Genomic DNA, 24,119 nt, shown 5'->3' on the forward strand with positions numbered 1-24,119 from the left:
ATAAAAGTCTCCTTAGCTTGTGTTAACCACAGACTGTATTTCAGACATCTAACCAAAATCTCACTGACTTCAAGACGAGGGAACAGGAAGTGCTAACGTGCTAACATGCTAACTCATTTCAGGGTTTTAGGACTCATTCCTGCACTACCCTGTTGTAGTTCTGATGATAGTTGTGTTTTTGTGGCAGAGCCTCAGGACGGCGTTCAGCCCTGGTTCATCACCAAACCCAAACTGGTGAGCGCCGTTGTGGGTCAGCACGTCCTCCTGTCCTGCGCCATTGCTGGAGATCCGTTCCCCCAGTATACCTGGACCAGAGCTGACCTGAGCCGACCTCTGACCTCTGGAGGAGACTACGAACTGCTGCAGAAAGAGGATGTCATCTCACTGCTGATCAGGTCAAACACTTACACTTAATATCAAACAGATCTTTAGATGCTAACAATAGGGATCCAACAAGGATCTAATCAATACTTACAAACCCTACCACCTCTTTTTCTTCATCAGGAGAGTTAAAAAGCATCATGCTGGAGACTACCTGATCACTCTGAGGTGAGCCAAGCCAATGACAGCAGTCAGCATATATATTGAGACAACTACAAATACTAGCAGCTGTTTTGAGCAACATGCTAAAATAATCCTCTATGATCTACAGTACACAAATGAAGTCAGGATTAAACACAACCCCTCCCCCATCCATAAATCCATCCATAATCTATCCATCCATAATCTATCCATCAACCTCTTCACATACTGTAGCCCCTCCCCCCTATCACCCCCAATTAATCCCAGTGGTTTCACTTTTTATTTCACTATTTTTTATGAGGTATAAAGGTTCAGATATGCCACAGTAGTTCCAACTTTTAATGGAGCGCCTTTAAATCATATGTATGGTACCAGTCTTCTAAAGAAGGCCATGAAAGTAGGACTGGGTAGAATGTTAAGATTCTTAAAATACCCCCAAACATAGTTCTGTTTATAGCACTCTGACAGCCAGTGCACACGGACAAGCATTAAACTTGGATGTACATAACATGGACTACACAAGCCATGAAAATGTGGAAAGATTCACTTCAGCTTTGGGGGTTCAAGATAATATTGTAAAGATACATTTAATTATTCTGCAAATGCTTTTGTCCAAAGCGACGTACAAATGTGGTGGTTGTGAATAAAGCAGTAGGATACATCACAGGAAGTACCACACTGCCTAGGTGGAATAATAATAGTATTAGAGAGGGTACGAGCATATTCAGGGAAGGGCTGGAATTAGGTTACACACTAGGGCACTTGGTTGGTTATTAGAATAGTAGGAAATTTAATAAGTAAGATACAAGGTAGTACTTATGTAATAGGAAGGGTAATATAGTATTAGGGAAGATAGCAAGGTACTGAGGAGGGTAATGGGAAGGGTAAGGAAGATTGCTGAGAGTAAACTAAATGTGTGTAACGGAAGTATTTAACAAACTGTATTAGCTTTAGGGTACTGGGCAGGGAACAAGCAGGGATACTGCAGACGGCGCAAGGGAGGGCGCTGCAAAGAATACTAGGTAGGAAACTTGTGTGCAAGGGAGGGCATACTAGGTAGGGTACTAAAGCATCAGGGAGGGCACTGCAATGAATACTAGGTAGCGAACTAGGCCACCAGGCAGGGTACTTCAGAAATACTTATGTAGTTTTACTGGGTCTGAAGGGAGGCACTGCAGAAAATACTAGGTATAGTACTATGGTATCAGGGAGGGCACTGTAAAAATATTTGGTAAGGTACTAGGGCACTAGGGAGGACATTGTAAGGAAGACATGGTAGCATACTAGGGCACTAAAGATTACTAGGTAGGGTACTTGGATACCAGGGACGGCACTAGAAAGAATATTTGTTAGAGTGCTGTGGCACTAGGGATGGCACTGTAATGACTTCTAGGTAGGATACTTGGATATAAGGGAAGACACATCAATGAATACTAGGTAGGGTACTTGGTTTAAAGGGCACTCACACTAGAAAGAATGCAAGGCAGGGTACTGGGACACTTTGAGGGGCACTGTAATGACTGCTAGGTAAAATACTTGGATACAAGGGAGGACCCTAGAATGAATACAAGGTAGGGTTCTAAGGGGTTCTGCTGTTGATTGAGGCACTGAAGCTCTGCCTGTCTGTGTGTCAGGAACAATGTTGGGGAGTGCAGCGCTTTGGCCTGTCTGTCCGTCACTGGTGGAGAAACGGACAGGACGAGAGGACGAGAAGGAGGAGCAGGAGAGGACGACAGGTGAGACTTCATTCACCTGAATGATCCAGTAGCTTTCTTTATTCGTTCTCTTATTGGGTAACAGAACAATAATGATTCATTATCCTGTCTAAATGATCAGTAACACTTACTAAATCCTGTGACACATTTTGTTTAGTCAGGTTTTGCCTGTTAACACTAAAATCATTTATGCTAACATTACTGTTGCAATGCTAATGTTATTTTTAATGCTGACTTAACTATGTTATTGCAAATGTTACTTTTTAATGTGAACCTTACTTTGTCAGTGCTAACGTTATATATTTTTTTTAGCTAGCCTTACCTTTTAATGGTAAACTTACTTTTTTTAATGCTGTCATTACTTTAACTTAGCTTACCTTACTATTTCATGCCAACTTTTTTTTTCTTTTTTGTGCATGTTTACCTTATTTTTTCATGTTAAGATAACTTTTTCAGGCTTAACTTACTTTTGCAATGTTAATGTTACTTTTTTATGTTTCCTTTGTTAACGCTAACACTACTTTTTTTAGCATGCCTTACTTTTTTAACTTGCTTTGTCAGGACTAATGTTACTTTTTAGCTTACTGCCACATTATGTTTTCATGCTAAACTTACATTTGCAATGCTAACATTGCTATTTAGTGCTAATGCTCCTTGTATATGTGAATCTTTACTTTGTTAGTTCTAACACGTTCTTGCACATTTGCATGTTGCATGTTTATTTTTGCATGCTAATGTTACCTTTTTATGTTAACCTTACTTTTTTAATGCTTACATCACTTTTTTTTTTTTTTTTAGCTTTCCTTACTTTTTCAGCTTTTTAGCTTAAATTTTATGGTAACGTTGTTTGAATGTTCCACTTTTTCCTTACCACCAACCTCACCCTACTTTATTAATGCTGCTGTTACTTTTTTAGCTTACCTCACTCCTTTATCCTATCGTTTTTTGCATGTTTACCTTATTTTATGCTAAACTTTCTCTTTTGATGTTACTATTTTTGTCCCAAACTTACTTTATTAATGCTAGTGTAACTTTTCTCGATGCAAACTTTGCTTTTAGCTAAGATGCGAACTTACGTTACTGGTGTAAGGGGGCGTTTCTGTGTTTTTAATCTGTACTTTTTGTTGTTTAGAGACACTCAGTCCAATTTTTAATGACTTGTAGAGCTAACCTTGTTTGGTCTGTGTAAGCGTTATCACTGCTGCTAGCTGTTTTCTGTTACTGGAATATGTGTCATGTTAGCCAGCCAGCACTAACAGATGTCTATCATAGTGTGGTGTGTGGTTTCAAATGTGAGGACAGATGACACAAACAAATTTGCCTCAAGAATGCTTTTACTGGTTTCCAGTTAGTGTCTGAATACTGATAATATCTGCGTTAGCTTTCTTGAAAGTTAGTGTTCTACCCTCTGTTGTTCCTGAACAGGAAAAACGTCTCTTGGAAAAGCATCATCGGTACTATTATTGATAAACAGTATTAAATTTAACCATCAGAGCTGCAGAGACAAAAAACAAAGCTGTTTATCATCTTGTCTTCATTCCCTCCATCATCTTTTAATTCAGTCAGTTTGTTTACATGCCTCCATTTCCACTCTTTCTCCTCATCTATCAGTCTCTCTCTCTCTGCCCTATATCCACAGATTCCCATAAAGCTTCTCTAATCTGTCCATATCATCTAAACCAATCAGAGACAGTATTTCCTCTGTCTCTCTCAGCTGGTCACCACTGTTTACAGTGTGTGTGTGTGTGTGTGTGTGTGTGTGTGTGTGTGTGTGTGTGTGTATGTGTGTGTATTTGTGTGTGTTAAAAGTGATGAAGAGTTTTTGTTTTCAACAGCAGAAAGTAAGCTGCAACATTCAAAACAAAAACTCAGTGAAATGAGAGAAGTGAGTCAAGATCAGAGACTGTGAAGTGACTCCCAGTCCCACAAAGTAACTGGGTGGACTGGGAATGAAGTGAACTGGGAGGACGGAGAAAAGAGTCCTCAGAGTCCAGTTTCACTTGTGTTTACATCTGTGTGTGTGTGTGTGTGTGTGTGTGTTCAGATCAGAGTGTATGCCCATATAAAGGCAGTCGAGTCACTTGTGATGTAACATGGACATTTTGAGTTGAGGTCCTCTTCCTCCTCCTCCACCTCCTCCTGCCCACCCCCCAGCTGTAGGGGGCGGAGCCTCTTGTTCCAGGGGGCTTTAACCCAGCTCTGTTTATTCTCTCCCTCTCCCTCCATCCATCTGTCTCTGTGCTTGTTCATCCAGCCCTGCAGCAGGAGGAAGAGGAGGAGGAGGAGCAGCTGGTGGGACCGCTGTGCTGAGAGGAGGTGCCAGAGAAGGAGGCGTGGAGCAGAGAAGCAGCAGCAGCAGCTGTGGTGTCAGTCGGCAGTGGCAGGAGGCCAACCAGGAGCAGAAGGAGAACCAGCAACTCCTGCACCTGCACAAGGAGGAGAAGAAGAAGAAGGAGGGTAACCAGGACTCTGCCACCGCCACCACCGCCTCCGCCGCCCCCCGAGGCCTCCTCAAGCGCTGTGTGGAAACCAGGGAGCGCGGTGAAGAGGAGCTGCGACAGAGGGAGGCGCAGCAGCTCGACTTCCGCTCGCTTCTGGGACGGCGAGCTCTCAACGCCAAAAACAACCAGGAAGAGGAGCTGAGGGAGGCCGGCCTCGCCGCCGCCGCAGAGCACAGCCACCAGATGGATTTTAAGGCCAACCTCAAAGGTGTCAAAGCCAAGGCGGAGGATGATCGTAAGGGGAACTCCCCGCAGCAGGTCGACTTCCGTAGCGTGCTGGGGAAGAAGGGCGCCGCCAGCAACGGCAACAAACCTGCAGAGACACCCGGAAAGAACTCCGCCGACTTCCGCTCCGTCCTCGCCAACAAGAAGAAGCCAAGTAGCCCCGAGAAGAACGGGGAGACCGGGAAGGCCGCAGTGAACAACTGTGTTGATGGAGGGATTAACGAGAAGAAGAGTGGAGGTGGAGGAGGAGGAGGAGGGAAGGCGCCGGAGATGGTGGAGAAGCTGAGCGACGTGACGGTGCTGGATGGACAGCGGCTCCGGCTGCAGTGCCGCCTCGCCTCCTCGGATCCTGCAGATGCCACCGTCACCTGGACGCTGGACGGGAAGATCATCAAGCCGTCCAAGTTCATCATCCTCGCCAATGAAGGTCAGAGGTCACAAACACACACACACACACACACACACACACACACAGAAACACACTTACAAACACACACCTGCAGTAAAATGTGTGAGCGTGAAGTTTGTGACATCTGCGTGAGTTTGAATAAAGTTATGTGAGCTTGATGGAGAGAGCGGCGTGGAGGCGGAGGTGAAGCAACTGTTGATGCAGCTCAGAGGATTCAGACTCTATTAATAGAACGCAGATCTGAAACAACAGACAGGATGTGATGTGTGACACACTATTGTTGGTATCTCCGACGTTAACACACATATCACTTTACATAGGACACACACACACACATTCGTCTTACTGTACTTGTGAGGACCAGCACTGATTCACTCAGCGCGTCCTCAGGTTACTGTTTGGTATTAATGGTTCCTGTCTGTTAAAGGGACGTTCCACCAGGTTCTGGAGCGAGCTAAGGATCATTTTCACTGTCGATGTTGGTTTATAAAGCTCTATAATCAAGTTATAAGCAGATTTAAGGACGTTTTAAGTGTTTATTAATGTCAAGTGTTTGTCAACAATTATATAGAATTTCATTTTTATATGTTATATATTTAATATTATATATTTTGTCTGTCCACAGGATGAGTTGTAGATAACAGATGCTTAGATCTGCTCACAGCTACAAACCAGTTATTACATGTTTATGGACGGACTGGTCAGGAGTAAGAGGAGGATTTAAAACAAAGTATTTTAAACTGTTGGACAAAACAAGACATCACCATGGAAATGTTTAACAATTCGCTGATGTCTTGTAGAGAAAATAATCAGTTTATGTTTCTGGAAACCTAAATCAATCATGATCTTTATAGGGAAGTTTACCCTTTGAAACCTGAGAGCAAATTGGCTTGATTTGTTTTAAAAACATGTGAAGAAGGCAACGAGCAGAGAGAGAAGACATGACCCAAAGAAATTTGTAAAAAGAGAAAATTAAAGCAAGATTAGTATATAAAAAAGTTAAAAACAAAAAACAAGGAAATGACTTAAAAAATGCTTTAAAAATAAAATGATTCTGTGCCATAATTTAAATATGTAATAATAATAATTATATTTTTTTGTCTTTTTTTATTTATTTATTTATTTATTTTCAGTCTTTTTGTTTTTTTGAATAATTTTCTAAATTTGCGGGACATTTACCAAATGGCTCAATCCGTTTTTTCCCATGTTTTTGAAAGAAATTGCGCCAATTACAGTAGCTCAGGATTCAAAGGTTTAAATACTTGCAAAAGTCGTCTGAGAGCAGCACAAGAACAGTGATGTCGCACCAGGTTGTAAAGGGTCAAAGCAAAGTGTTAATGAGTTAACTTTTAAAAAAGACAAAGATGTAGCAAAGCCATTTTTCAGAAGCTTAAATTATTCTCAATTTTTTTGCTAAAAAACATGAACATATCATCAAACTGATACATTTTCGTCTCATCAGTCATCCATCGATTCATAGAAGGGTGCATGTGTAGCTCTGCGTTCACGCTGCGAACGAAACAGCAACAGGCTACAACTCATTTTCAATTGAAGCTGCTGACATGAAGCCACAAACTGATGCCAGACACTTGTCGCTGCTGATGGGCGCCACTAACTGATTTTACAGTGCTCCAATGATGCAGTGAAGCATCAACCAATCATATGTTTTTGTTTTTTGCTTTGGCGCTGTGTTATTGACCTCTGTTAGATGAAGCTATGCGAGCTGTCTGTGCACACAGTGATGCAACTGTGATGTTAAAATGGGGCTGATGAAAAGCAGATTCAAACCTTAGATGACGAGCAGTCGAGGTGTTTGTGGCAGCTAACAGACACACACATCCATCATGATGTAAATATGCATAATGTGCATCAAGGGAAATGTAGGATCCAGAATAACAGAACAAAACTAATCAGTCAGGTCAACACATTCTCACTCCAATCTTGTCACATATCAACGTTTGATCATAGACTTTCCACGTCAAGAAATGATGTGAAAGGTCCCAAGTGTGACGCCGTGTCAACTTCTTGTTACATGCATTGTCTGTTTTCAAAATACACCTCTGTTTTCACAGGAAATGTACAGTTTGCATACAGTCTCTTTCAGAGTAAAAGCACTACGTTGGTTCAGCATCTTAGATTGATGTTTTTGACTTCAACAATAAACACACGTGGTTATGTTTAGAAAAAAGAACAGGGTTTGGCTTCACATTCATACGGGAAGTGACCACTGGGCTCTCGGGTAAAAGTCAGTGGTAGTTGGATCCATCCACCACCCATCTCGATCTGATCCTCGTTCTGTTTGAGTTTTACCAATAAAACGATCACGATCATCAGCTGATCAGAAAACACAGGGTTGATTCTTCAGTAGTTTGACCTGTTGGACTCACCGTAGTTGTGTTTGTCTACAGTTCAGTGAGTCAGTAATCAGAGAGACATGTTGGCATTAAGTTTGGATCAAAATTTAACCATTGTTTATCTTGCTGTTTTTGCGTTGTTGACCTCAGACTGAAACAATCAGAACAATGGACGGTAACAAATACACGTCCCAACATGTCCTCACAAAAATAGAACAAACACACACACACACACACACACACTGTGAAGACCTGCTGGTTAAATCTGTACACATATGCTGCCTGAGGATTCCCTGTGTGTGTGTCACTGTGTGTGTGTGTGTCAGACAGCAGTAATCCCCGTCCTGTTATTTCAGTCTGCAGGACAGCCCCTGATCCACCACTGTGTGTGTGTAAGTGCGTGTTTATCCCACATAGTGAGGACTGTGATCCCATGTTAAAGGTTAGAGGTCACAGACGTCCTCAGACAGCTGGAGCGACACACAACAACATTTCACTGTGTGTTTTCATGTCGTCAGGGTGGGGCTGCAATGGTATACCGTGATATTAGAATATCATGGTATACACTCGTACACCACTGTTATAGACGTGCGCACGCAGACTCTCAATTGTATGTTGCATGGGCACCAGGAGTCGCGTTAACCGGATATTCTTGGTCATTGACCGTTTTTTTACAACAATGACCGGAAAATCTGAAGGCCGTCGGTCATTTTGACCGGTTGCAATTACCACCCCTGCCCACTTGGCGGCGGAGTGCACAGTCAGTGGTTTAAGTGGCTGCTGTTTTCACACTGCAGAGAAAAGGTCATTCATCTGTCGCTCTGATGTAGCGTTGTTGACATAGCGCCCTGGACACACCGGATGCGGAACCGAAGCGCAGCACCCAGCAGCGGAGGCAGTTTTCAGTCAGCGCCCATGTTAACCTATCTGACTGACCACACAGGCCGCAGAGCAGAGTGGAGCGCCCGCGGAGTAGTGGCAGCACTTCAGTTCGGCGTCTGGTCTATTTTTCACGGGAGCCATGAGCACTTCTGTCAAGCTGGATCGAGCGGATCGTACCAAACAGGAAGTTGGACACAGAAAAGACGAGAGAATCCGGCCAATTTTCAAAATAAAATAACAGCACGCACTGAGGAACGTGTGGAGAAAATACCATGTTTATAATTTAAAAAAACACAACAGTGCATAACCAAACACATTTTTCAATACCCTAATCACTTCATTACAATTTTAATTTTGTGTCACCGAGCCTACAGACATAACTCCCTGGACACACCGGAAGCATTAGTGCCGTCCGGTGTGTCCAGGGCGAAGCCTAATGGCACGGGTGTGTGGATGTCTGTTCATCTTTTCGTTCATGTCCTTATTAATGCACACTTTATAACTTGCTTGTTGGATTTATTAAAAACGAAAGAATGAAAACTAAATTTCTTTGAATATCTTTATTATCATTTAAAAATGAAAATTAAAATGACCGAAAATAGATTATGACTGGATTTTTATGACCCTGTCGGTCAAAATGACTGGCGACAAAAAAGTCTAGCGCAACGTCTGACGGACAGAGATTGCAAAATACATATTTTCGATTGTTTTTGTAATAATAACATTGGCCTTACATTCACAATTGTTTATTTAATGCAGCAATAGAGACTTTTCTACCAGCTAACGCACTAGCTCGCTAGCTAACGTCTCCTTATCAGCTCCTTAATCATGGATCCATAGAGAATATAGCAACTTCCACCAGAGTTCATTTTAGGAGGACCACTCCAAGGAAGTGTGTCCTTTGTTTAGATTTTCAAACAGATGATGGATCATAGATACGTGTTTCCGGCTGCCAGCGTTAGCTAGCTGAAAAGTTGTCTATTTCCACTTTAATTAAAACCGTTGCCGTCTGTTGATACTTGGACTTGGATTAGTGCTAAAATGGATGATCTGGAGGAACAACTGGTTCCCCGTGGTGAAAAATATGACAAGCGTCCCCGCTGACCCAGGTTATGATCTGCTCCTGTGCTAGAAGCACCAGAGAGACGGCAGCGGAGTCCCTCCGGACTATGTATTCTAGCAATAACCCTCGACTAGCCTTTTCAGCTAATTAAGTTAACTAATGCTAGCAGCCAGAAACAAACAACTATGATTCACTGTTTGTTAACTGTGCTGTAATTTAAACAAAGAACACATTTTATCACAGTGGTCCTTCCAAAATGAGCAGTGGTTGAAGTTATGATCGGGGAGTTGATACACAGACACTAGCTAGTGTTAGCATAGGAAGCTAGTTGAAATGTTGACTACTCCCACTACCGTAAAGTGATTGACTGAAATAATTATATTCATTCATTTGGCCAAATACACACTACAAAACAACATCTGGAAGAAGATCTGCTCTGTACGTAGGCTATGATACGGTGCTGGTTGTGTGTTGTCCAGGCGGCTAAAGACTAAGCATGTGTACGGCCCCTTAAACTCCAGATTGATTACGTGACTGCTGACCCCTCTCTACGCTGCAGTATGCTCAGTAAACATACGGCCCTATCACTGTGTGTTATATGATGTTGTAATGTGGTGTTGTGTTTGTGTTGCAGGCGGCCTGTGCTCTCTGACTATAGACAAAGCTCTCCCAGAGGATGAAGGACAGTATAAATGCAGAGCCGAGAATGCAGGAGGAAAAGCTGAATGTTGCTGTATGGTTCTCGTCGATGGTAAGAACTTCATTCTTCATCATGTTCACAGCTTCACATATGTATGTATCTGAAATTAAATAACTCCATCTGTGTCCACTGAACAATTAAGTTTCTATAAGTGTCAGAATAAACATTTACACCAGTTTTCTTTTTTACTCTGAAGAAGTTACAAAACTCCCTTCAAAAATCTGACAATTTAATTTTCCCTCCTTCATACTGACATTACTTTTTAATACTGACACACTGTCTTAACTTTTTCATAACTGTTATCTTTTTATTTTTAATTCGGCCAAAGTTCTCATCTCTGTTTCAGAGTCTTTCAGTCTGTCTTTACACTTTCAGTTAAATCTGATTTCTTTGATTTTCTGTGTAGAAAAGAAAAAAGATATAACAGGTATTTATTGTGCGAGAGGCAGGGTTCACCCTGGACAGGTCACCAGACTATCACAGGGCTGACACATAGAGACAGACAACCATTCACACTCACATTCACACCTATGGACAATTTAGAGTCACCAATTAACCTGCATGTCTTTGGACTGTGGGAGGAAGCTGGAGCACCTGGAGGAAACCCACACTGACACAGGGAGAACATGCAATCTCCACACTGAAGGGCTCCCCCACCCTGGGTTTGAACAAGGAACCCTTTTGCTTTGAGACAAAAGGTTTTAAACCCCTTCGGTTTCATGAAAGAAAGTGAAATGAGATATAAAAGGTTCCTGATTTGTTCTTGCTTCGGACATTAGATATTAAATATGAAACTCCATCTTGAATTACTTGTAATGTCATCATTGTCTTTGAATTGTCTGTTACATTTTTATTCTAGAAACATCCATCTTGATATCTCATTATGTAACCTGCAAACCAAATACAGCTTCTTTAATCTCCTGCATCTTCAGTGAACTCTGATTTGTACTCCTGTCATATCAGGAGAAACACTCGCAAAGCTCAGTTTAAAAATGTGGCACTTTAAACTCATCTTGCTGTGAGTTAAATCATCTATTAAATGTAAAACTTAATTGTAATCTAGTTATAATCGTAATTTAATCTGTAATTCGGCTCATAATGAAGAGGTTGTTTCGTTTTATAAACTGAGACAAGTCACAGATTGTTTAAGTGAACACGGCAGAGAAGAAGAAAACAACCTCCTCCTCGTTACTTCCCAGAATTCCTCAGCAGTCTTTGTCTGCTCGGAGCTTCCTGTAATTAAAATAAATCGACACAAACAGAGTCGGTCTGTTTTTATCAAACTGCTCTGAATCAGATTCCTGGAAACAACGTGCAGCAAAGCATGATGGGAGTTCAGCCAGAGCTGGTTCTTCCACAGCAGCACGCCGACAGGAGCGAGTCATCAGAGATCAGTTTGTTAATTTGGGGTGAAGTATTTATGGAGGAAACTTTCTATGTATTCAGACAAGCTGCTGTTCCACACGTGAAGAACCCTCAGAGGATCATGTTCTGTTTAATGTTCCCATCAGTTCACTCAACAGTTTACAGAACAGTTAACTGTGTCGGACGTGTTGAAGTATGTGAAGATATTTAGAGTGTCCCTTGACACAAGAACACATATCTGAACATAGCTGTAGATGTTCAGTTACATTTATTAAAATACTTCAGACTTCTCCCCTCTCCATATGTTCCTGTCATCCTGTTCATTAAGGAGAGTTTGCGTGTTCTCCTCATGTCAGTGTAGGTTTTCTCTGGGTGCTCCAGCTTCCTCCCACAGTCCAAAGACATGCAGGTTAATTGGTGACTCGTGAATGGTTGTCTGTGTCTGTAGCCACATTCCCACCAAACACTTTCAGTATGGTACCTTTGGAACCAAAAGTAACCCTTCAGATATGGTACCTAGACCCTCGGTCCATTTAGTGTTTCCACCGCAAGCAGTCCTCTTAAATGTGGGCAGGGTTGTTGTCACTCACTGCTCCGTCCAGCACTCACTGTATTTCCTCCTTTATCAGTTTGCACCTGGTTTATCGTCCACAGAATGAGGCTGCACGCCCACATTTTCACAACAAAATAGAACAGGCTGCAGTGAGAGTCTCTCTCCATGGGATATTTAAAAACAGCAGCTTTGTGCATTTAGTCCTTCTCAGGCAAGCTCAGGGGTTTAATGTTGCCCACAGGAAGAATGCTCTGCAACGCTTTTATTTTGAGGATTAGAATATATGCAATTTACATAATCCGGTTGAAACACTTGAAGATTAACTCATTACTAAAAGTGTCATCCAAGAGAGACAATAAAAACTAAAGTGATGGTCAAAGTTGTCACAGTGAAATTTAAGGTGTGCTGATGGATTCACATCATCAACTCATACATCGAGTAACATTACAAGTTAACGTTCCACCTTAAAAGTCTCCGGCAGTCGGCCCAGTGAATGAAGTTATTTCTTCTCAGACTCCAGCTGCTGTGAGAGGCAGCAAAACATCCTTTCATTTTATAGTTACAGTTTACTAATAAAACTCTCCACAGTATGAACAGTGGTTACATGAGCCTCAAAACCAGACACAACTCAGCCCTGAGCAGAGTGACCGTCCTCTACTGACCAATCAGACTGCAGTGTTCACAGCTCCACCTTTTAGTACCAGATCTGTGTGCTAGGTACCCCAACAGAGGGGGGACCAAACATGGGGACGGTACAGAACGGTTCCATTGGTACCATCTAGTGGTGTAAATCACCAGTGTCATCATGATATGATACTCTATCAATTCTTTGGACAACAATACGATATTTGCCAATATTAAGAAGTCTGTCACAATTCGATTCAGGGACCTGCGGTTGATATCACACGATATTATCTGGTCATTTAACACAGTGTGTTACAGAAGCAGCTGCCACTGCTTTCTTTCTTTTTCTTACCGCAACTCTCACCCAATGTCAGCTGGGATAGGCTCCAGTGACGCCTGTGACCCCCAACAGGACAAGTGGTTACGAAAAATGAATGAATTGGTTTGAAGAAAGATTTTAACAAAGTGAAACAGTCTATGTATACATCTAAAACTGTGTCTCTTTGTGTCTCTATATGTCTCTGTGTGTGTCTGTGTATCCTACAGATCCGACAGAGAACTCTCCAGCTGACAAGAAGTCCAAGAAGGCGACTCCGACCTCAGAGAGTGAGTTTCCAAAATATGCAGCAGCAGCTTCTTTCCTTTTGTCCCAATAAGGAGCTGCAGGCTGGGAGCGCTGGTTCCCACACACACACACACACACACACACACAGTTGTATTTATGAGTGTGTGATTATTATTCAGAGCTCTTCTGCACTTAAAGACCACATTTCCCATCAGCCCCTCTACTTTCCGCACCCCCTCCCATACAACTACTGTAAACATTTTCCATCAGCCTCTCAAGGCTCCTTCATCAGTCCTCAGTCTGTCCTCTAACATTCGTGGATGTCTTAGAGTGAATGAACAGTTTGGTCTATTTTAATGTCCCCACTTGTTGTTGTTGTTGTTGTTGTTGTTGTGGCTAACAAGCATCAATTTCTCATCATGTCCCCTGTGGATTGGGGGACATGTCCTCCTCACTTTGATAGTTTCATATTGACTGTCTGTCTGGAGATGATCTGATTGTTCTGTATGGTATTATTCATGTGGGTTGCTCTTGATGATGTCAGAGGTCAGAGGTGGTTTCTGTGACATTTCCTGCTGTTTCCTGATTGGCTGGTTTGTAAGGGTCATTTTGTCATGTGACGGCATTCAAATTTTGTTGGAATATATCGGAGAGTAAACTCACTTCCTCCTTGGTACCCTGGCCATCTACCTAGCAGTAAACCCACCTCATCAGTTAACACTACACCACTGTCTGTATTATCAGCTCCACCTCCTGACAGTAGGAGGAAACACTATGGAGAGAGCTGGCTAATATATCTAACCCAAAACACACTGACTTCAAGATGAGGGAACAGGAAGTGCTAACATGCTAACATGCTAACTCGTTTCCGAGTACTAATTCTTGGGGCACAGTTTAGTTACTGATAATCAGATACACTTATAAACCTACCCGCTTTTAGTAAACAGGAGGTTGCTGTCAGTGTGTGTTGACGTGCCACACATAACATGATGATCGCCGTTCTTCTGTTAATGTTTCTCTGCTAATGGCGGACTGAGTGGACCCAGTAAAACCAGTTCTGTTCTCATCTGGTTCAGCTGAAAATTATGCAGTGTGAGACATGTAAAGCGTCAAAGAGTCTAATTCAAGTACATATATATGTATATATATATATATATATGTATATATATATATAACTCTGCCCCTTTTTGCAGGGAGTAGAACTATAACATCTACATTAGGTGCACTACAACTACTACTACTTTCGAATTTCCTGTGCAATATTTTCACAGCAGCAGCAGTCGATGGTAGAGGGGTCCTTCTCTGTCTGTGTGCAGCAGCAGCAGTTTGTTTGTCTTCAGCTCTCAGTGGAAAATCTGCTCTTATCTTTATGATCCAACTCTTAATCCTTCCTGTGTGTGTGTGTGTGTGTGTGTGTGTGTGCATACCTCAGTGTTGGTTAAGTGCTGTTGATGGGTGTCTGTGAACATGGACTAAACGTACCGTCCAGTTTCTGAAACCTGAAACAGGACTCAGTGAGAGCTCAAAGTTGCATTCACACACACAGACAGACACCCAGATGACGTGTCAGACGGTGAATGTGGTGCAGAACAAATCATTCAAATCAGTCGAATTAATCATAAAAACACTGATCAGACTGCCTCCAGAGTTTCAGTATTTGGTTTGTAAAGGTGGAGTTTAAAGGATGGAGGGGTCTGTTGGAACATTAGCTGACTGATGCTGCTTTCAGGTCATATATGGGATGGATGGTGACGATGGAAAGATTCCCATGTTCAGACGGTTGTACGATGTTAAAAATACTCTGCATGGTCAATAAAACACTTTCATTATATTTAGGTTGAATTACTTTAAATACCAGCGAGTGATACCAGCTGTGATTTAAGTCAGATTCTTCTGTGCTCACTATTCTGAGCACATTAATGTGTTTATACTGAGAGGTATGGTACAGTGTAGTTTACTGATTAATCAGTTCAGTCAGGAGAGACTAAATATTTATTTATGTACATAAGGAATGAAAAATGTGAAAACTCATTGGTGATTAGACCCCATGGAGATGGTATATGTTTAGGAGGGCAATGAATCTGGTTCCCAACTGGTGGGCTGCGGCCCAAAAGGGGTCCATGGGTCCATCCTGCGCACCAATAGAGCCGGACCGAGACTTTCTTGAAGAGGTGGTCTCAGTCCGGTTCCAAATGAACTCTGGTGCGGTTGGTTTGTGGTGAGAAGGTGTTCCGACCTGGATGTAAACCAACTGCAGTCACATGACACATTGTTTGGGTTAAACATGAGCATGTTACAGTCCTGGATTATTAATGTGCACCTCCTCCTGTACTGCCTTAATATGCACATTCAGCACATCCAATGCATCAAAACATTGTTTTCTAGTTGGAGCCGCGCCTCGTTTTCAAACTGTATGCTTTGACTAAAATGAACAATGACAGCAATATAGTCCACGATGAGCAGCGCTAAAATCAACCTGCGTAGTTGTCCCTCCATTGTGACATTAGAAAGTGTCACATTTATCTTGCAAGTGTACTCTTCTTCAACGTTTGCTTTACTTCCTGGATTTTTCCCACATGGAAATTCTGACCAATCAAGAGCAGCTTTCTCACACAAGGCATTTGATCTGGTCCTCTTGTAAATGCTGCCATGAGAACACGAACCAACTCTAGGCAATTATACAACTTTGGAGCAACATGAGTCCCTGATTCAGACCAAAGGAGACCACTCTAGGGCTGAAAGCAGCCTAAGGAGAAATCTGGAGGTGATGAGGATGAGATGAGATGAAGAAGTGCTAATGATCTGAATGAGTAGAGGAATGGGTTTTGGAGAGCTCGTCCTGCACTGCGATGGTTCTGCCTAAAACTACAGCTGACAGCAGCAGAGCAGAGAGCAGATTTAAAATGTGACAGTAGCATGCTGATTGGCTGACAGAGATTGTGGCGAAGTTTGATTGAATAACTAGAGGAGTGAAAACTCAAAGTCAGCTGAGCAGGGGAAGCAGTGGGATAGAGAAAATTCTGAATGAATGTTTTCCTGGTTGAACTTGGGCTGAGCTTCATTACCTGGATGGTTCGACCAACTCACCGCGGTGAACACTGAAGCATTGTACAAATGTGTGTATTCTTCACTACTGCTGTACTGTTGTCTGACAGAATGTTATTTATTGGCTTTATTCTGTAATAATTTTGTACCACAAATGATGCACACAAATGCTAAATTTACCTTGTTAGCAAGCTAACAGCAGCACATTTAATCATCAAGTGTTGACAATACATGTTATTGCACGAGTTTTAAATATTCACAGAATGCAGCAGCTATCTTTAACCCAGTAGATCAGCTGGTGATAGAACCAGATATTGACAGCCACAGACATTCAGAGATACAGAAACATACCATGAATACACTTTTATTTTTGATACAACGAATGAATAAATATAGAAGAAGACAAGTCAGCAAAGAAGCAGATATTTTGACAATTATTAGTCAGATGTTTGCGATAATGCTCTGCCCAGTTGCATTTCACAGAGCAGAAGAAGAGCTGTCAGTATATGTCATTTGCTGGAATATTCCAGAGTGTTCAGATTGACAGGTTGGCAACAGTAACTAAGGGAGGCGTGGCTTAGCTAACTGTCAGTGACAGCCTCGGTGTTGATGTGTAGACTGGTCAGACTGTTGGTGGGGAACTGGTTATTATGGTCATTCCACATTTCATAGACAAGGCATTAATGATGAACTGTGCAGCTGATCAATGATGTCGCTCATGGATTACCTGATGACCTGATAACTGGTTGTGAAAACCATGACATGTCATGTTGTCTCACCATGATAGCACAGAGGATTTAACAATTATCATAGCTTAATTTTAAGTGGATTCTCATTCATTTTGAAGCTAGCATTTCCCTTTGCTTCCAGCTTTTGTGCTAAGCTAGGCGAACCATGCCCTGATGTGACACTGATTATTTACAGGCAGCTAACATAACGTTAGCTACACTAACATTTTGTAACTACCTAACATTTACTAACTTAAACATATTGTTATCTTAGCTGTGTGTTTGTTCCTACGGTGGCTAGCAGTTTCCCCTAAGCTAAGCTAGGCTAACTCTGTCCTTAAATTAGCTATATCTAATGTTAGTATAACTTCCCCCCATTATTATTAACCATATCGAAACTAGCAAAGTATTTTATGGCAAATGGAGCTCAAAAAGAATTTTGGAGGTTGATTTTGGAGTTTCACTTTTTTACTCTTTTAATGGCACTAAGCTAACATGTTCACCCTGCTTCCAGCCTTTATGCTAAGCTAGGGTAAACACGTCCTGATCTGACTGATTATTTACAAACAACTAGTATAACATTAGATACACTAACATTTTGTAACTACCTAACATTGTCTACCCTTAAACATATTGTAAGCTTAGCTAGCTGTTTGTTGCTACTCTGACTAACGGTTTCCCCTTGCTTCCAGTCTTTGTGCTGAGCTAAGCTAACTCTGTCCCTTACATTAGCTATACCTACATATGTTAGCATAACTTCCCCCCATTGTTAATAACCGTATCTGACAACTGGAGCTGAAATTTTTACTCTTTTAATGGCACCAAGCTTTTTACAGCTACCTAACATTGTTTACCTATAAACCTACTTCTGTCTTTACTAATGTTAGCTGTTTGCCACACTGACGAGCAAATTTCAGACCTTCAGTCTTATCTTAGCTAGACTAACACCTCTTGGACTTACAACTGTCATTAACACAAAAGCTAATGCTACTTCCTAAGTTAGATACGCTAACGTTTTGTAGCTACTTAACATTGTTTATTGATAAAACTACTGTTATCTCTGCTAATGTTAGCTGTTTGCCACACTGGCTTGCAAGTTTCAGATATTCAGTCTTTTCTAAGCTAGGCTAACACCTGTCATTTACACAAAAGCTAATGTTACCAGCTAAGGTTAGATGTGCTAACTTTTTGTAGCTATCAACATTGTTTATTGTTAAACCTACTGTTGTCTCTGCTAATGTTAGCTGTTTGCTACACTTTCAGACCTTCAGTCATGTCTAAACTAGGCTAACACCTCCTGGTATAACACCTGTCATTTACAAAAACGCTAATGTTACTAACTAAGGTAAGATATGCTAACTTTTTGTAACTATTATGAAGTTTAGCAGTTTAGAAACGAGAAGATTTTCTTAAAGTAACAACACAATGAACTACAGCCTCAAAAAGGAATGAAAGAAAGAGATATACTGCATGTACTGTGGAGTTAATCAGAAACACTTTAAGTACTTTAACTTTGCTGATCACATACTTTAACTTGAGTAAGGTTTTGAAAACAGGACGTGTACTTGTAGTGGGGTATTTCCACAGTGTGGTATCAGTAGTCTGAGTACTTGTTCCAGCTGTGTCTTTGTATGTGAGGTTGATTAATGTGCTGAATGTAACAGTGAGTCCTCTGCAGAGTTGAACCAACAGATCGGAGCTGACAGCGGAGAGAGGGATGACCCGGGGGGAGGATGTTCTGCTATAAAACGGTTCAGAGCTCTTCATGGCTCCTCTCCCACACTTCCATTTAAGGCCTGGTTTCCCCGACTCTCGCTGACTCTGCCTACTCTCTCAGACTTTGTTTTACTTCACTGATTCAAAGTCTCCTTTTAAGAAGCTCCTCGTCTTCACGCTGACCGTCCTCAGGCTGCTTCTCACTCAAATAAACTGCTCCTAAATGTTGGATTGGAGACAGAAAGATATGATTTAATGTTTAGAGTAAAGAACTACAAATATGCTGTATTTGTAGTTCTGGCTTCAGATTGTTGTTGTTATTGTTCTGGAGTTGTCGTTACATCTGTCCACATTCTGCTGTTGTATTGATAGTTACAGCCCGATCACTTCGTCAGGGACAGATACAGATATGGATATTTAAGAGTTAAATAACAGTCTGTTTATGTATTTGCATGTGTTACGTCTCTCAGTGACTGCTTGCTGGCTCTGTACCGTAGTTGGGAACATACTGGCTTGTTAACATCAGTTTTCTTGGCTTGTTATTAGCTGGTAACTAGCTTCTAGCGGGCCAGACCACTCTGCAGAAGGAGGGATGGCGAGGTGTTCAGGTGCCGTTCACCAACAATGGCTTTATTGCAGTCTCCACCACAAAACAATGAACATGGCCTTCTCATGAGGTTGAACAGGAGTCCTGAGCTTATTTAGACACATTATTCTGCTGACTATCATTACTCTTTGCCGTCTGCCATCTTCACCATGAAGCCCCGAGAGAGTTGCTTCCCTCCATACACACCGAAGCACACATCACAGCCTCACAGGTTACCCACAAAGCCACCGCCCTTATAGGGGAAAAAGGGTGAACCGGTAACACAACATACATCATATTCTCATAGAACAGTTTGGATGATGTCCCTCGAATTTGCACCCCATGAATGACGTTATGTCCTTAACGTACAGCTACATAATTAACAGAGCGTTACAGAGGTTAGATTTAGGAAAAGAAATACGGTGAGGATGCATGTTAAAATGACTCAGAGCTTACGCAAAGTCCACATGAATCTGAACCTGCAACTCCAGGGGAAAGTCTTGGATGAAAGTCTGTTTTTTTGTAACCCATCCACCAACCTCCCTCCTTACAAGCACTCGTGCAATGCAGTATAAAGTTTTATAAACAGTAACAATGACATAACATGTCAGTAACAGTCATCTACTGTCTCTGATAAATTACGGCTGATCTCGTCCTCTGCTTGGAGGGTAATTAGCTCCTGGACCTCATTGTTTTCACTATTTGCAGATTTTTTTTTGGCCTTTGTTCTTCTTCTTTGAGTTAGCTGCTAACTGCTATCAGCTACTTTTATATCTCACTAACACATCCTCAAAACGTCACACTCGTCCCATTCATGCTGGCTGTCCTGTCAGCGCTGTTACTTCCTCCGCTGGCTCTTAAAGGCGAGACAGTTCTATCCCATCATTCTGTGATCGTATCTTTTATACAGAAGGGCAAGGCATGACATTCCTGCCTTCAACAGGCAGTGTAAAAGAGGCTAAAAACGACACTACCATGCTAATGTTCAGCAGGTATAATGTTCACCATATTCACCATCTTAGTGTAGCACATTAGCATGCTAACATTAGCTAAGTCCAGCTGAGGCTGATGAACGTCATCCATTTGGGGTTTGGTCGTAAAACAAAGATCAGCTAGGTTAGGTTTCATGTGTTGTCCTTAAGGTAATGATGTCACTCAGCATTGACTTTTGGTTTCACTTGGGACATGAACAATGATCTCATGAGTGAAAGTCCTGTTGTTGTTTAACTTGTCCATCCACCCTGACCTCCTCCTTACACCAACTCTGTCACTGTCACCTGACCTCCTCTTTAGCTCCCGTCATATGTCCTAGGACAGCCCACAGCTCACATAAGATGAGAGTTCTGATTTCTACGTCTCTGTTGCTGTGTTCGTGTCTGTGGTCTGACTCCACCCGACCCACTGTCCCTCAGGAACAAACACAGAAAGAGATGGGCAGACTGTCACAATAAGAATCTCTCAGTCTTATCTGTCTGCTGATGTTCTGTATTATGTATGATGAGACCAACATGTTGCTGGGTTTTTTTCCTGCAGGTTGTTGAATCTGCTCTAGTCTTCCTTGTTTGGAATAATAAACATTTTCCATCAGGGCAGAGAAATATGAACAAACAGTTAAGATAGTTGTCCACTCTGTTAGCGTGCAGGTCGCAGTAACATCAGCCATGAATAACAGCTGGAAGAGATAATACTTAACAAGATGGTTGAGCTGGTACTGACAGTTCTCAGTTGATTTGTAGACTTTTAGACTTTTTCAGTTCGTCTTGGTCGATTTTGAAACTATTTCACTTGACATTTTCAAACATCTTGCGATGCGATCTGTATCTGTCAGCTCTCACATGTGGTCAAAGTGTCCCAGTTTTAGTAGAGATGAACTGCTGAGAGAGTCAGAGTCACAAACTAAGTTTAGTCTGAGAATAACTAAAAATAATTCATGTTTAAGCAAAATGAATAATGTTGGATAACTATGTCTAAATTTATGAGCTATTTGGGATTGTGGGGGAAAGGCACATAAATATATATACAGTTTATATAGCATTGGGATCAGCCCTTTTTACCATCCGTATCTTCTGAGCTGTTTTCAGTTTCAGCAGTTTGACTAAACACTGCTTTGTTAGACAAAATAGACTCAGGTTGCTGTCAGCCCTAGAGCGGTCTCCTTTGGTCTGAATCAGGGACTCATGTTGTTCCAAAGTTGTATAATTGCCTAGAGTTGGTTCGTGTTCTCATGGCAGCATTTACAAGAGGACCAGATCAAATGCCTTGTGTGAGAAAGCTGCTCTTGATTGGTCAGAATTTCCATGTGGGACAAATCCAGGAAGTAAAGCAAGCGTTGAAGAAGAGTACACTTGCAAGATAAATGTGACACTTTCTAATGTCACAATGGAGGGACAACTACGCAGGTTGATTTTAGCGCTGCTCATCGTGGACTATATTGCTGTCATTGTTCATTTTAGTCAAAGCATACAGTTTGAAAACGAGGCGCGGCTCCAACTAGAAAACAATGTTTTGATGCACTGGATGTGCTGAATGTGCATATTAAGGCAGTACAGGAGGAGGTGCACATTAATAATCCTCCAGGACTGTAACATGCTCATGTTTAACCCAAACAATGTGTCATGTGACTGCAGTTGCTTCACATCCAGGTCGGAACACCTTCTCACCACAAACCAACCACACCAGAGTTCATTTGTAACTGGACTGAGACCACCTCTTCAAGAAGGTCACGGTTCAGTTGTTTTGGTGCGCACCTGAGTGTGATTGCTGTGTTCGAACTTGCCTAAACGAACCGCACTGAGGGGGCAAACGAACTTGAGTTTGACTGAACCGAACCAAACAGGGCAGGTGTGAAACGTCCCTAGTCATTAGTTCAAGGTCCACACAGTTTAATACATTCAGTGTCATTCTGAAGTCATCGAGCTAGTTTGCTGTCCCTGATAAGTAGCTGTCCGTTAGCCACTCACTCTACAGCAGGAAACTTCAAAATAAAAGCTCTGTGCTGGAAATTCATTGCACTTCAGAATACAGTGTGTTTGTATGTGTGGTCGCCTGAACAACCTGAAGATCACTGGGGATATACAGATAAATATTTCTCATAATTTTGTTTTTACAGTTAATTTGAAGTAAAGCAGCTTAAAATCTGAAAACACAAACAGAGTGTGTGTGTGTGTGTGTGTGTGTGTGTGTGTGTGAGAGAGAGAGAGAGAGAGAGGGAGCTGGAAAACTGTGACCTGAAGTGACCTCTGTATCAGCTGATGTTGTTGAAGCTCATTCATTTTTTTGAACATTTTCCGTCCAGCTGGAGGAAACAGAAACAGCTGATTGGATTCAGTCTGTGATCGATCTGATTGATCTATGTCTGCAGTGATCAGTGTTGTTCTGCATCAGAAGCTTCTTCTTTATTGTTTTCAAGAAACACTAAAAACTGTTTCCTGAGGGGAAGTTTGTTCCTGCTGAGCTGAAGCACCAAACTTTGTGACTCTGCTGAGAACTGTGTTTATTTACTGGTTTATTTAACAGGGACGATGATAATCATGAAATTAACCCTTGAGGCTCTGTTCCCATCAGAGAGCTGTTAACACCAGGCACTCCTCAGGAAACGCCCAGCTGGGAGCGTTTGAGAGCACATTGTAGGCACGGCGATTTTTCAGCTGAGACGCTGTGGTTGCGTTTAGTTGCTATGATATGGAATATGTAAGGAAGTAAACATGTCAGCACTTTTTCTGGATGAGGGGAAGGTTGAAGAACGTAGGGAGAGAGGACAGACAGCTGCTCTGAGTGACAAACAATATATAAACATGTTTCTGCTCCATTGTTGTTGCTGTTGTTGTTCAGCACTTGTACATGTGATGTGTTCTGAATTGCATACTTTTTCATCTTACTTTTAGGATGAACTGCATCTGCACTTAAAAAGCACATACTGTTGCATGAAGTACTTTGACCCTGTTGTTCATATATCTGTTCCCCAATAAGACAAAACACCATTTGACTCTTAAGTTATATAACTGTGCACATTATAGATATTTGTTTATTTTTTCAAGATTATTTTTTGGCCTTTTGCCTTTATTGGACAGGACAGCGTGAAATGGGGAGAGAGAGTGGGGGGGGGGGGTGACACGCAGCAAGCAGTGGGGCCCCAGCACTATCCACTAAGCTACCGACACCCCGTACATTGTAGATTTTAACATGTTATAATCACCACAGTGAAATTACATCTGCATTTCTGTGTCGCTGTTATTTTCATAGATCTGGTCATCAGTCACTTGAATGTGCTGTCGTCCATCATTGCTGCTTCTGACAGCTGTTAATCAGCTGTCAGGCTATTTGTGGTTCGATGTGACAGAGAGGATTGTGGGTCAGGATAGTCAGAAAAGCACACTGGCTTACAAACTGCAAAATGTGACCAGAACATCCTGATATTTTTGATATACTGCTTTTGACACATTATGAATTGGGACATACTAAATCTTTTTCTGGTGCACTGAGTCGTGTGGTAGTTTGGTAGTTTGGGTATCGGACCTGCTGCTGACTGGTGGATCAAACAGACAGTGCAAACAGCCAATCAGAGTG

General features: G+C 41.8%; 1 protein-coding gene across 1 annotated transcript in view; it reads left to right on the top strand.

Annotated features, from left to right (window-relative positions):
* mylka (myosin, light chain kinase a) overlaps positions 1–24,119 on the top strand; it is a 77,556-nt gene that overhangs the window by 31,601 nt on the left and 21,836 nt on the right. The window contains 6 exon segments of the mRNA XM_049594377.1: positions 188–395; positions 505–549; positions 2,157–2,258; positions 4,492–5,390; positions 10,306–10,422; positions 13,460–13,519. Coding sequence (XP_049450334.1) covers positions 188–395; positions 505–549; positions 2,157–2,258; positions 4,492–5,390; positions 10,306–10,422; positions 13,460–13,519 — 1,431 coding nt within the window.

Source organism: Epinephelus fuscoguttatus, linkage group LG13 (genome assembly GCF_011397635.1).
Source record: "Epinephelus fuscoguttatus linkage group LG13, E.fuscoguttatus.final_Chr_v1".
In the NCBI taxonomy this organism is placed as follows: domain Eukaryota; kingdom Metazoa; phylum Chordata; class Actinopteri; order Perciformes; family Serranidae; genus Epinephelus; species Epinephelus fuscoguttatus.